At 62.2% G+C, this 14,054-nt stretch overlaps 1 protein-coding gene across 5 annotated transcripts in view; it reads right to left on the bottom strand.

Annotated features, from left to right (window-relative positions):
* Nucleotides 1-10,035: 10,035 nt before the first annotated feature.
* PDE4C (phosphodiesterase 4C) overlaps nt 10,036-14,054 on the bottom strand; it is a 105,130-nt gene continuing 101,111 nt past the window's right edge. For all 5 annotated transcript variants that reach the window (XM_037885882.2, XM_037885883.2, XM_037885884.1 and 2 more), the window contains 2 exons: nt 13,728-13,910; nt 10,036-12,396 (listed from right to left, as the gene is read on the bottom strand). In XM_037885882.2, coding sequence (XP_037741810.1) covers nt 11,821-12,396; nt 13,728-13,910 — 759 coding nt within the window. In that variant the 3' untranslated portion in view covers nt 10,036-11,820. The remainder of the gene's footprint in view (nt 12,397-13,727; nt 13,911-14,054) is intronic.

The following is a 14,054-nucleotide window of genomic DNA, read 5'->3' as shown; positions in this document are numbered from 1 at the left end:
AGTCGCACACGCGCTGTTGTTTTCAGCCAAGTGGCTTCAGGCGTTAAAGCCCCTGCATGCAGCCCTGAGGTCACAACCCGTCTCACTTCACCTGCCCAACAGCCGGTCACAGCGACCCACCAGAAAGGCGGCCCTGAGCTACCAAATCTATCCAAGACTAATTTCATCAGTTGCTGAAGCATCAGCCGGAGCTAAGAACAATCCCCAAAGAACACGGGCTGGGCAGCCCTCAGCAATATGCCCAGAAAGCAGGTTGTAGGGAACAGCGCTGCACAGACCCCAAAGGCGTGGGCTGCCCCAGACCTGGTGGGGCCTTTCCGGTCTCTAATCGCTGCCGTTGATGGCGAAATGTGGCTCAGAGCAGCAGTGTTGGCGGTGAGGGGTCTGGCACGCTGACGGCGTTCCCCAAGGGGGTGTAGCGCAGGTCCTGCGGCTTCGTGGCAGAGCCCACGCTGTGGCAAGTGAGCGTAGGGAGCGGGCAGGGAGGGCGAGTGGGATGGAAACAGGTCACTGCCCGAGTGAGGGGCTGGGCGGAGTCACAAGCTGGTGAGCACTGTGGATGTGACATGTTTTGCCCCTTCCCAGCCCCCAGGGAGGAGCTGGACCCTGGGCCTCAAGCCCCGTCGTGCCCTGGGCAGAGGCAGTGATGGAGGCGACGTGACTGACCTACCGGGCATAGCTGGGAGAGCCCCCATCCCGTCCCCCAGCCAGCTGGCAGCAAAGGCAGGGCAGCAAACCTCTCCACAGCCCTTGCAGGGTCCCTCTGGCTAACTCGTCTGGCCACTGGGTGGTGCCATTGAACCGTTATTGGGAGCATCGTGGAGGTGGGGGGCAAGGACAGGTGGCTTCTCCTGCTCTGGGTGCTCAGCCCCCGGGGGTAGCCGGCCCCACCCTGTGCGATCTGGTTCCGGGCCCTTAAGGCCAGAAGGGACCCTCGTGGTGACTGGCCGGATGCCCTGCGGGCACGACCAGCATGAGAGTCAGAGCCCGGCAGCCCCAGCGAGGCACTGGGGGCTGAGCAGGCGCCTCCCAGGGAGTCTCACACCCGGCAGCCACACGCAGGCGGGAGGGCACCAGGGGCTCCCAATCTGCCTCCTGCCCTGGACTCCACGGCCCCCCACTTCAGCCCTGCTCCACCCCCTGGCCCCAGCTCCATCCACTGCCCTGCAATGGGAGGTGGTGGCTGCTGCTGCCCGGCTCAGTGCTACAGGGAGTTGGGGACCTCTCCAGTGCCCTACCCGCTCAGGGGACCCCAGAGGGCCAGGGAGAGCTGCAGGTGCCATTCCTGGGCGGGTCGGGGGCTGCGCCCAGCTTGCAAATTGCCTGCGTCCTTTACCCTGCTGACACAGCACCGCCCGGACCCCCACGGGGAGGGGAGAGCCAGTCTGGCCTAGGCCGCTCGCCCCGCCATAGCACTGGGGGCGTCGCAGGCAGGGAGCCTGCGAGGGAGGAAATACCCACCTAGCAGCAGTGGCTAGGACGAATCTCTGCAGCTCACAGCAGCGAGCAAAAGCTACAGCCTGCCCCCCACGCCCTGCCCTGGGTCTGCACTAACTCAAGCCAAGGTGCGGTGCAGGGAGCCGCCTGGGTGTGGCTACGGGGAGCCGGCGATGGCTAGGGGTGGATGGACAGCGCCAATGGTGAAGCTGCATGATGGAGCATGTGTGCCCAACTGGGCTGGGCGCTCGGCTCTCTCCCTGTGAGGCTCCCCTGGGGAATGCAACGCACTTCCTCAGCCTGGGCCTGTTTCCCATCAATCCGCACAGAGCACAGGCCTTCCCCGGTCACCGGAGGCCCGGGGAGAGGATGAACAGCCCCCCAGATGTCAGGGATGATGCACTCCAGAGCCCTCTAAAAATACACTCGGCAGGCACATTCTGCGCTGCTCCCTCCCAGCCAAGCCATGGAGTTCGGGGGGCCCCGAGCTGCCGGTTCCTTTCCTCTCCCGGCCCTGCCAATGCACCCCCTGGCTCCTCAGCCACCTGGCTGGACAACGGGTGAGAGGAGCCTTTGAAGCCAGTGGTTGTCATTCTCCCAGGGCCCGGGCTGGCCATGTCACCCCTGGGAAAGGACACAGCTACTCTGGATGCCCCAGGCTCCCTTGGCTAGTCGGCAGCGCTGGCTAATGTCGCTCTGGGGCAGAGATTAGTTTTAGGAGCTGAGTTTATAGCTGGCTGCTTCTTTCAGTTAAATTTGTCAAGTCCCCAGGGGGAGCCCAGCTCTGCACCCTGCATTCAGGACATGGGGCCCTCTCCCTGGGTTGTGACATGACAGCCAAATACTCCAGGGACAGCTCAGCTCTCAGTGGCAGCCAACCACTGTGGGGAAAACTCACTGTCCAGCCCCAGATGCCACCCAATTGCCCTCCATCAGACCCTGCCCAGATCCAAACCGCTGGAGCAGGGCTGTACAGAGTAACATGCATAAACCGTCTGAGAGCGACCAGGCAGGTGTGGAGCAGAGCCGGCCGCAGCCTCCTCCCACCCTCCCATTTGCACCTTGTCACAATCCCCGCTTGCGAGTTCTCTCAGGCAGGGCCTCAGTCAATGTGTGACGGTACTGCACCCGGCCCCCGGCCTGGGTCTGTGCCTCGCCTAGCACAGCCCTCGGGGGCTGGATGGGGGCCCCCAGGTGCTATCGCCATACATAAGAATACAGAACCACGTGTTTGTGAATTCTGTCTGCAGAGATGCTCCATACCCAGATCCGGAGGGCGTCCGGTGCCCTCTCTAGGCAGGTCCAGGGATGCCCAGACCTTGACCCCTGCATTCGGTTCTGGGCTCCTCGGCCGCACAGTGGCTGGGAAATCTGAGGGGGATTCGGAGGCGCACAGCTAGAATGATGCAGAGGCGGGAGGAGCAGAGGGCTGACGTCTGGTAAATAAGTAAGTCCCGCTTTTGAGTAAGAGGAGAGGGGGGAGGAGGCTAGGCCGTGTTGGGCAGGGGCTGTCACTGAGTGCGTTTGCCAAGGGCCAGTACTGTAGCACAGTGGGGCCCCGGGCTGGCGCCTCTCGGGCAGCAGCATTATGAATAGCACTAGGTGAGGAATGTGCCCGGGCATGGGGGGGGTTATACTGTGACAAGGGAGCAGCGGCCCAGGGACGGGACTAAAAGCAACCAGCTGGAAACTTACGCCGAGACTAGGGAAAGGTCAGCGGTGACACAGCCCAGCAGGACTGGCTCAGCCCGGTGCCCGCAGTCCTTGCATGGGGTGGGCGCACATTCGTGTCCAGCAGCCTGGCTTGCCCCAGGGTGTCAGCTTCCTCGCAGTGTCTGGGGCTGGGCTGGCAGGGGCGGCAGGGCCCAGGCTGGGGGGATCTGGGCTGTGGGTGGCAGGCGATGCTGGGGTGGAATTTGGAGTCGACGAGAGATGAGCGGCGAGGCCGGAGCCCGGCGGAAGCCTGCGCTCAGGGATAAATCACGCAGGCGAGCGCCAAGGAGGAGACAGGCGAGGCTGCAGGAGGGGAGCAGGGATTGTGCTGCACTGCGCCGGGGCCAGGCTCAAGTATTTACTTTAGCTGGGTCGGGAGCATCAGAGACAAATTCATGTTTCCTGGGGAGAACCCGGCCCTGCTCAAAGGAACGGAGCTTTTCTGCGGAAAGCGAGCTGAGCTGACAGCATGAATCCCCGCTGCCATGTGCCTGGCAACTGCCATCAGCGGCCTCGGGTCTAACCATCCCAGGGCTCCTTCTCCCACAGGCGGCTTGGGCCCAGGAGAGAGGAGCTGCTCCAGGGCACTGCTGGGGGCATGGCAATGAGGGACTCTGGGAAATACCGGCTCTCTTCCATGGCCCACGCCCAAACGGACTGGCTGAGTCCTGCAGTGGGCGGATGGCATGAGCACTGACTGATCGGAGGAAGCAGGTGTCAGGATCCTGACGGGGCAGCTGGGACCAAGGGTCAGAGCAGGGCCAAGCCTGAGGCTGGGAGGAGCAGAGGAGTTTTGTAGGCAGGTTCCGGCCAGTGTCGATATCCGGGGGCCGAGTGTGAGTTGGGTTTCGGGGGCTGGGTCAGGAGGTGAGGTCCAAACCGAGGGGAGGCCGAACCCAGGCGTTTGGGAGCAGGGCTACGAGTGGCAGCTACAGGAGAGCCACGCTGCTGCGCGGACACTGACTGCAAGGCCCCTTGGGCTGGGACTTCCCATAGTCTGTGTGTGTCCACAGTGGGTCATGGGCAGTGGAGTGCAAGCTGCCTGGTAGTTCTGCAAGCCCACCCTCTAGACCAGTGGGCCCGACCTACGTAAGGCAATAAGACAGGGCGGAAAATCAGGGAAATGAGGGTGTTGCTGGCAGGAAGAGACCAGTCCCTGCTGCAGCTGGCCGTGCGGGATCTGCCTCTCACTGCAGGAGCAGCATCCCCCAGACCGGCTCTGTGCCCGCGGCTGCTGCTATTTAACCCCTGAGGACGCATCTCACCTCTGGATGCTGGGGGCAGGGGGGCTTTATTCTAAGGGACAAAACCCAGACATGTGAGAGCGGGTGGGGGGGTGTCACGTTATTGACTTGAACTGGGACCATATAGAACATGGTTGCAATCAAGGTCCTGTAGTGGCATCAAATAAGGTGTCTCACACAAGGTTATGGTTTGCTGGTTATGATTGTGCTGTCTATATGTGTGTATCATTTTTGTAGTTGAAGTTATGAATATTGGCTCTATACTGTCTGTATTTCAAACTTATGCTTTTCTTCTGGGGGACACCTCAGACAAGCTGGTGACAGCTCTGCCTAGTCTGCTGGATGGCCCATTAAGGACCATCAGCTACACAACTGACCCACTGAGAGAAGGCAGACACGCCTTGGGACTCAGCAAGGCGTGCAGGGACCTGCCCATGGACCGAACTCTGAGGGTTTTCCAGGCCGTGTGATGGACAGCTTGTCCTTGGGACAAAGAAAGACAGAGCACATAAAGCTGCTGCAGCTCCTCTATCTTCAATCCTGCTTCTGACCTCTGGAGGGACTTTGCTACCCTGAAGCTTTGAACCAAGGACTGAAAGACCCATCCCAGCTGGGGATGTTCTCCAGAGACTTGATTTGCACCTGCAGTTTATTCCATCGCTGCTACGAGCCTGAACCAAGAACTTCGCCATTACTGTATGGAATCGATTCCATTTCACAATTCTAGCTCTCGACTCTAGCTTTTTCCTTTTATGAATAAACCTTTAGGTTTCAGATTCTAAAGGATTGGCAACAGCATGATTTGAGGGTAAGATCTGATTTGTATATTGGTCTGGGTCTGGGACTTGGTCCTTTGGGATTGAGAGAATCTTTTTTCTTTTACTGGGGTATTAGTTTTCATTCATCCCCTTAATGAATGACTGTCACGGAGACCCCGGGCGACGCTCTGGAACTGCTCCCCCCAAAACCGCTCCTCTCTGAGCCTTCAGCACGCCTGGTCCTCGTCATTCCCCCTTTGTTTTACTGCTCCCCGTCACTTACGGCAGGAAGTGCCATCCATGGGGTGCAGTACATCCCACCTCTGCCACCAGTTGTCACGGAGTCCCCGGGCAATGCTCTGGAACTGCTCCCTATGAAGCCAGTCAGGACTCTGGGGAGTCTCCTCTCTGGGAGCAGCCTGTCTTCAGGACACACAGCTCACCCGGCTTCCACCTTCCTGGGTCTGACCTCGGAGCATTCAGCATCCTCTGCCCCTCCCTGCGCTTCCCACAGTGAGTCCGCCCAGGCGGGGTCCTGGGAAGCCAGAGGGTCCTGCACCCCAACTCTGCAGTCAGACGTGACTCTCAGCCAGCCAGTAAAACAGAGGTTTATTAGACGACAGGAATATGGTCTAACACAGAGCTTGTAGGTGCAGAGAACAGGACCCCTCAGCTGGGTCCATTTTGGGGGGCAGTGAGACAGACAACCATGTCTGCACTTCACTCCATGTCCCCAGCCAGCCCCAAACTGAAACTCCCTCCAGCCCCTCCTCCTCTGGGCTTTCCCCTTTCCCGGGCCAGGAGGGCACCGGATTCCTTTGTTCTCCAATCCTTTAGCTCTCACCTTGCAGGGGGGAAGGGCCCAGGCCATCAGTTGCCAGGAACCAGGGTGTCGGCCATTGTCTGTATCCAGACCCCTGCACACACCTGCCCTCTAGGGCTCTGCAAGGATCATACACCCTTACCCCACCACCTAGATACTTAAGAACTGCATAGGAGAAACTGAGGCACCCCCACACTATTCAGAGGAAACATTAAGAACAGTCCCGCTTCGTCACAGTGGCATTGGTGGAGATACTGGGAAACTGGAGTGTCTAAGGGAATTGCATGTGTGACTTGTGGTTAGCCAGTGGGGTGAGACCAAAGTCTGCTTTGTTTTGCTGGTTTGGTTTGTCCTAGCGGTGGAAAACCCCAGCCTTGGGCTGTAACTGCCCTGCTTGAAACAATTTGTCCTGAATTGGCACTCTCAGTTGGGTGCCGCCAGAACCAGCATCGTTACAGGGTGTCGCTGGGTGGCCCAGGCCCCACCTGGAAGGTGAAGCCCCACATTGCATCCGTGGGGTCCATAGGCAGCATGCTGGATCGTGGGTCACAGCCCCCACCCGACTGAGGGGAGTGGGAGATTCATTCCCTTCCTCACCCGCTGTGGCCACCCTGTCCCCTCCCAGGCTTGTGCTATGGGGGTGTCTGTCCCCCTGGCGCCTGCCAAGCTCTGTGAGCGACATCCACTCAGCACCTGACCGGTCCTGCACGTCTGTTGGGCAGCCCAGAGCAGGCGGTGGATACAGCACCCCCTGCCCGCCCTGCTGCTGGCTTCCATCAGCACCTACGGCTCTAAATCGCTACCTTCTTGCTGCTGCTGCTCCAGGCCCTGGGCCAGGCCAGGTCGCCTGCCAACTTGGGATCTGCGATTCTGTCAGCCTGAGCCTGGGGGCCCGGCTGTCACAGAGTCTGGGGGAGTCCGGGCCCTGCCCCCTGTGACAAGGTGGGACTGTTCTTAATGTTTCCTCTGAATAGTGTGGGGGTGCCTCAGTTTCCCCTAGGCAGTTCTTAAGTATCTAGGGGGTGGGGTAAGGGTGTATGATCATTGCAGAGCCCTAGAGGGCAGGTATGTGCAGGGGTCTGGACACAGAGAATGGCCGACACCCTGTTTCCTGGCCACTGATGGCCTGGCCCTTCCCCCCTGCGAGGTGAGAGCTAAAGGGTTGGAGAACAAAGGAATCCGGTGACCTCCTGGTCTGGGAAAGGGACAAAGCCCAGAGGAGGAGGGGCTGGAGGGACTTTCAGTTTGGGGCTGGCTGGGGACATGGAATGAAGTGCAGACGTGGTTGTCTGGCTCACTCCCCCTCTAAAATGGACCCAGCTGAAGGGTCCTGTTCTCTGCACCTACAAGCTCTGTGTTAGACCATGTTCCTGTCGTCTAATAAATTTTCTGTTTTACTGGCTGGCTGAGAGTCATGTCTGACTGTGGAGTTGGGGGGCAGGACCCTCTGGCTTCCCAGGACCCAGCCTGGGGGACTCGCTGTGGGAAGGGCACGGAGGGGCAGAGGAGGCTGAATGCTCCGAGGTCAGACCCAGGAAGGTGGAAGCAGGGTGAGCTGTGTGAGCTGTGAGCTGCAGACAGGCTGCTCATAGGAAGGCGACTGCCCCAGAGTCCTGCCTGACTTCATGGGGAGCAGTTCCAGAGCATCGCCCAGGGACTCCGTGACACCCCCCTCTTCCTGGGATTCACCATGACTCTCAGCCAGCCAGTAAAACAGAAGGTTTATTGGACAATAGGAACACAGTCTCAAACAGAGCTTGTGGGTACAACCTGGACCCCTCAGTCGAGTCCTTCTGGGGAGCAGGGAGCTTAGACCCCAGCCCTGGGGTTCCCTGCGTTCCTCCACCCAGCACCAAACTGAAACCAAAACCCCCCCAGCAGGCTCCCTCCTGCAGCCTTTGTCCAGTTTCCCGGGCAGAGGTGTTACCTTCCCCCCGGCTCAGGGTACAGGCTCTCAGGTCTCCCATCCCCAATGAAACCCCCCTGCCACATCCCCAGGTCAGCACTCCCCACTCCCTGCAGCTCCTGGCGCCGCAGTGAGACCCGGGCAGACACCGCCTTGTCTCTGCGGCCATGCGGGATTTGGGCTCGGGGGGCCGGTGCTGGAGCCTCTGAGGAGCCATGCTCAGGGCGGGGTTTCCTGCCTTTTTGCTAGTGGAGTGGACCGGGCTGAGATCCCCCAGCCCCGCTGGGAGAACGCGCCTCAGAATGGGGTTTCCTCGCAGACTGGCAAGCGGCCCCAGCCCCTGCTACCGACGCTTCGCTTTCCCTCTCCAAGCTGCTCCGGAGCTGGAGGGAGGGTCCCGCTGAGGGTATTTTGGCTCATGGGGGGGGCTGCTAGGGGCTCTGAGCTGTAACCCCCCCACACACCTGGCTGGTCCTTGTCTGGCTCTCCGCAGGAAGGGCCCCGTGCACTTTGGCTGGGCAGCACCATGGGGCACTGGTCCCTGGCGGCCGGGGGTCCTTAGCTGCCCCCCAGCAGAGTGATGCTTAATGTTAACAGTGCCCCCCAGCAGCAGGCCTCCACTGGCACAGCCGTGTCAGCCGCGGGGCAGCACGAAGCGAAGCCCCTGGAGCCAGGAGAACTCCCCCCCCGGGGCAGCGTGAACCCTGGCCTGGCTGCTGCCGGGGAGTGGGCAGGACTGCATGTGCTCTGCCCTCCCTCCTGTCAATGGTCCTGGGTGCCTCTTCTCAGCTCTGACAGGGCTCAGTCTGGAGCCCGCCCTGTGCCCGTCACCGTGGCCTGGGGAGGGGATGCGGACCAGCCTGCCTGCTGAAGGCTGGGGCACTGTGCGGGGCGCCGCGCCCCAGCCAAGCGGCCAGTGCAGGAGAACCCGGGTGGTCGGGAGTCCTCTCCGCGATGGTGGAAACTCCTGGAGCAAACCTCTTGTTCCCACAAGCTTCAGACAGACCCAGCCCCCCACGGATCGGCCCCTGAAAGCCTCGCCGGCCACACGGCGTGTGCAGTGCGGACCAGCCCCACTGGAGAAAGAACCGGCTGAGTCCTGCCTGGGGTGCGGCTCCCCTTAAAGCCCACACCCCCCACACGGCAGGGCGGCAGAGCACGTGTCTTGTTCCCAGTCTCCAGGGAGCCACCAAATCCACATCTCATAGAATCTCGGGACTTTATCTCATGATAAAAACACGTTTACATGGATCACACTGAAAAAATGAAAGAGACGGGACAGGTTTAATACCCGCCGAGGAGAAGAGTCTCTCCCCTAGCTCAGACCCATGGCTAAGGAGGAACAGGGCCCGGCACTCGGCTGGGCTGCCAAAGTGCCAGGTATAAATGCAGCATTTCGAGTGCCGATCACAGTAAAACCAGTGTGTAAGGAAGGGACGCGGGAGTGAGGATGTGAGTGGGAATTAAAAAGTGAGCTACAAAAGGCTTTAAAAAGTGAACGTGCCCCACAATAAATTAAACACGCTGCCTAGTGCACAGTGGTCTCCCCAGGCCCCGCAGCCAGCCCCGCTCTGCAGCGCTCCCTGGTTTCCCCAGCCCCCTCCCTTGCAGTGCTCCCCAGCCAGCCCCCCAAGCGCTCTCTGGTCTCCCCGGTCCAGCCCCCCCAAGCGCTCTCTGGTCTCCCCAGCCCCCCCAGCCAGCCCCTCCCCCCCCAGCGCTCCCTGGTCTCCCCAGTCCAGCCCCCCCAGCCAGCCAACCCCCCACCAACGCTCTCTGGTTTCCCCAGCCCCCTCCCTTGCAGCGCTCCCCAGCCAGCCCCCTCCCCCCCACAGCGCTCCCTGGTCTCCCCAGCCCCCTCCCCTGCAGCTCTCCCTGGTCTCCCCAGCCAGCCCGCCCCGCCCCCGCAGCACTCCAGGATCTCCCAGCACCCACTGCCCGGCCCGCTCAGCCCCCTTCCTCCCCCCCCCAGCCAGGGTGCTGTTGCATTGGGGAGCCATTGCTGCTTTGCGATGGGGAACTTTTAAAGCGGTGTTTTATGCATCTCCCCTTTCGGTTCATATTTTGCAGTGTCTGCCTGCAAAGGGCCGTTTGGCATCAGGGAAGCAGGGGCAGGTCAGTGGCCCCCTGCCGAGGGAGGCCAGCCCGTTAGTTTAGTTGCATAAATTAGAGGCAATGGAGATTCACAGCAGCACACCAAAGCCTACAGTACTTGCGCGGCCGAGGTCCCGTGTACCCAGCGCAGGACAAGGCGTGAGAACGGGGTCTCCCTGGCGGGCAGACTAGACGCTTTTCCGCGACAGCTCCTGTAAATACAGAGACCCACCGCCCTGCTCTGAAACGCCCTTTCCCAGTGGTGCCTCCTGCTGGCTTCACTGGGCCCCACACAGCTGGGCCGGGCGGGGCGGGGAAGGGGCTACCCACAGCTTGAGCAGCACAGCTCTGGTGTGGCACCGAGAGCCCGGATAAAGGTGCCCGAGACCCAGACAGCTTCTCCTTCCCCTGTGGGAACAGCTGGGCCTGGACTCTGGGCCCAGCCGCTACGCGGGTAGAATCCAAACCCTTCGACAGGGAGTCACCTCCCTGGACGCAGCCTGCGGGGAGGCCTGGGGGAGAGAGGCCTGCGCCCGGTGACATGGACAGGGTTCCTTCCTGTCTCCCGGCTCTGTTCCTCACAGGGCCCGAGGCCGGCAGCTCTGCTGGGTACCAAGGAGCTGCGCCAGGTCACAGGAGCTGAGTGCCCGGCCCCAGAGCTCCTGGGGAGATGATGGGACAGGCACCCTGTGAGGAAATCCCAGCTGCGGCCTGCATGCACCCAGCGCTCCAGCCACGGGACGCAGTGCTTGGAGCTGGAACGTGGGGGCAAAGCCCCACCTCCTGGAAGGGGGTCCCCGCCCCACATCCCCTTCCACAGGAGGGGGTGGCTGGCTGGGGAACTGCCCGGGGAGCAGAGTGTCTGGACGGGAGGGAAGTGGCGAGGGGCTGGCTGGTCTCTGGGGACTGCCGCGGCAGGGAACACGCTGCACAGCGGGCGAAACGCACGAGGAGGCGGGGCTGAGGCTTCGCAGAGGGAGCGCTGGGCCGGCCCGTGGGGGCCAACGAGCCGCTAACAGGCAAGAGGCTGCAGACTGGCTGCGCAGGAGCTCGAGGTGGGGAGCCAGGCCAGCAAGGCAGGGATGCTGCTGAAGGCTTAGCTGGGCCCCCGGGCTGGCACAGGTCCGATGTGCATGTGGCTCCAAGGCCTGGCCTTCCTGGGAGGAGAGTCAGCATCCCGGCACGGGGAGGGGGAGGGGGCCAGGCTCCAAGGGGGACCGGCCCAGGGGTACCAGGGAACACGCTCCCCACTCGGGAGCCAAAGGGCATGTGCCCAGAGCAGCAGCCTGAAGGGGACACAGTGCTTAGCTGTGAGCAGCAGGGATGCTCATGGGTCTGCATGGCCCGTCTGCCCTCCCCTCCGCTCCCAGCCCTTCTGCCCGGCCAAGGAGGGCCCTGGCTGGCAGGCGCGGGGACGCAGGGCACAGGGTGAGACCGAGGAGAGTGAGGCAAGACACACATGACAATGCTGTGGCCGCAGCCCCGTCCGAGCCCAGCGACAGCACACAGACCCGCCCAGGGCGGCTGGGGGCCTGGTCAGGTACAGAGCCATTCCCACGCCGCGTGGGAGCTGCCCGGTCGCCACTCGAGGGCACACGGCAGCTTGACAATTCCAGTCCGGGCCTGCCTGGCCTGCTGCTGCCTGCTCCCTCCGGAGGGTCCCGATCTCAGTCCCCAGCAGGTGCTATGGGAGGGTGGGGGCCCACAGAGCTCGTGTGCTCCACGCCAGGCCGCTGGGAGGGGAGCCAGGACACGGCCCCGCTCTCGCTCTCTTTATTAACGACCCTGCGGCGCCCAGTCTCCGGGTGGCTCCCAGACCCAAGCAACGGGCACAGCGGGCCCCGCCCGTTACGTCCCCAGCGGCAGAAACGTGAGTTTCCCCTCTGTGTCCAGGCCCAGCTCCCCGTCCACCAGGCTCCCGCTGCGGCCCAGCTCCGGGCACCCCAATGAGGTGCCGCCGTCGGGCTGCGAGAGCGTCCTCTCCAGAGCCCTCCTGTTGTCAAAGTGCAAGGCCTCCTTCTGCTTGACCAGCATGTTCCTGAGCGGGCCGCCGTGCGCGGGGGGCGGAGAGTCCCTGCCAGCTGAGCCGGGGGACAAGCGCTCGAACTCTGCCGACTCCGAGTCGTCCGTGGCCAGCGTCTTGGAGTCACTGCCACTGTTGTCCTCCTCCAGCGGGCTCTCGGCCTCCTCCGGCTCCGTGTCTGACTCGCCCTCCTCCTCCAGGGTCAGCTGGAACTGGAACTTCTCCCCCCCGCCGCCCTTCTCGGGGTCCTGCTCCTCAGGCAGCGAGGGGCTGTGCGGGATCATGCTCTGGTACCACTCCCGGTTGTCCTCCAGCGTGTCCAGGATCTCCTGGGCGTCGGGGTGCACCAGGTCGGCCCACGTCTCCCACAGCGGGTGAGCAATGTAGTCGATGAAGCCCACCTGTGAGCAAAGGCAGAGCTGGGGGTTACGGGCAGGTCCAGGTACGTCCCCAGAGGGGCAACATCCCTGCCCCCGGGGATTCCCGCAGTCAGGCCCAGCATCTAAATCAGCTCCCGCCATCCAACTTGGACCACGCGGGGACCTGCCCCTGGGACAGGGCTCTGCTGATTTCCACAGGCTGCTGATGGGAGGGCCCATGGGCGACTCTAAAGGACCTGGAGTGGTGCCAGCTCCTCCCTGCTTCACCACCTGCTATTGCCCTGTGACGAAGTGGGACTGTTCTTAATGTCTCCTCTGAGTACTGTAGTGGTGCCTCAGTTTCCCCTAGGCATTTCTTAAGTCTCTAGGTGGTGGGATAAGGGGGTGTAATTGTTGCAGAGCAAAGGGCCAGGGTAAATAAATGGCCGATACTCTGTCTCCTGGCAACTGATGGCCTGGGCCCTTCCCCCCTGCAAGGTGAGAGCTAAAGGGTTGGAGAACAAAGGAATCCAGTGCCCTTCTGGCCCGGGAAAGGGACAAAGCCCAAAGCTGGAGGGGGAGTCAGTTGGGGCTGGCTGGGGACAGGGAGTAAAGTGCAGACGTGGTTGTCTGGCTCACTGCCCCCCAGAATGGACCCACCTGAGGGGTCCTGTTCTCTGCACCTACAAGCTCTGTGTTAGACCATGTTCCTGTCGTCTAATAAACCTTCTGTTTTACTGGCTGGCTGAGAGTCCCGTCTGACTGCGGAGTTGGGGGGCAGGACCCTCTGGCTTCCCCAGGAGCCCCGCCGGAGAGGACTCGCTGTGGGAAGCGCATGGAGGGGCAGAGGATGCTGAATGCTCCGAGGTCAGACCCAGGAAGGTGGAAGCCGGGTGAGCTGTGTGTCCTGCAGACAGGCTGCTCCCAGAGAGGAGACTTCCCCAGAGTCCTGCCCGGCTTCGTAGGTAGCAGTTTCTGAGTATTGCCCGGGGACTCCGTGACACGCCCCCAGGGAGTCGTGCCCAGGCTGCCTCTCCCCACCCGGATCCTTCCACAAGAGCCCGGATGCTGCCTTGGAGCGAACGTGCCGGGTGGATGGGGCCGTGGCAGGATCCTCCCCACTGGCGAGTGCAGTGGGGTGGAAGCAGAGGGGTTGGCCCAAGAGCCCCTATCCTCTGCTTGGTTCCCCAGGCTAGTGGACGCAGAGATCCCGCAGAGATGACTCCTCCCTGGGCCACATCCCTCCCTCCTGCTGGGCTCCATGGTGCCTCGCTGGCCCCTCCACCCCACACTGCATTGTCCTGCCCAGCATTGAGCCCTGACGGGGCAGCCCCGCCAGCCCAGCACAGCCCCGGCTCCAGCCCCGGCCCCACCTGGGACTTCTCCACGGAGGCGCTGAGCTTGTCGCACATGGGGCTGATCTCCATGCCCTTCTCCCGCTCCCGGTCCCCCTGGCGGAAGAACTCCACCATGATCCGGTCAGTCCACTGGCGGTACAGCTCCAGGGGCTTGGTGGGGTTGCTGAGGTCAGCACAGTGAACCATGTTCTGCAGGACCTAGGGGGAAGGACAGTCACAGCTTTGCAAAGAGCCCGTCCTCCTCCCCGATGCTGGGCTGCCCTGGCCGGCCCCACTCCCAGGGCCCGTCCCTTGTGGGCAGCGCTGAGCTGGGACCTTGCAATGTCTGCACGAGATGCCCAA

The sequence above is a fragment of the Chelonia mydas genome, chromosome 25 (assembly GCF_015237465.2).
Source record: "Chelonia mydas isolate rCheMyd1 chromosome 25, rCheMyd1.pri.v2, whole genome shotgun sequence".
In the NCBI taxonomy this organism is placed as follows: domain Eukaryota; kingdom Metazoa; phylum Chordata; order Testudines; family Cheloniidae; genus Chelonia; species Chelonia mydas.
The sequence above is the reverse complement of the archived record's forward strand: the minus strand, read 5'-3'. Positions and strand labels throughout refer to the sequence as shown.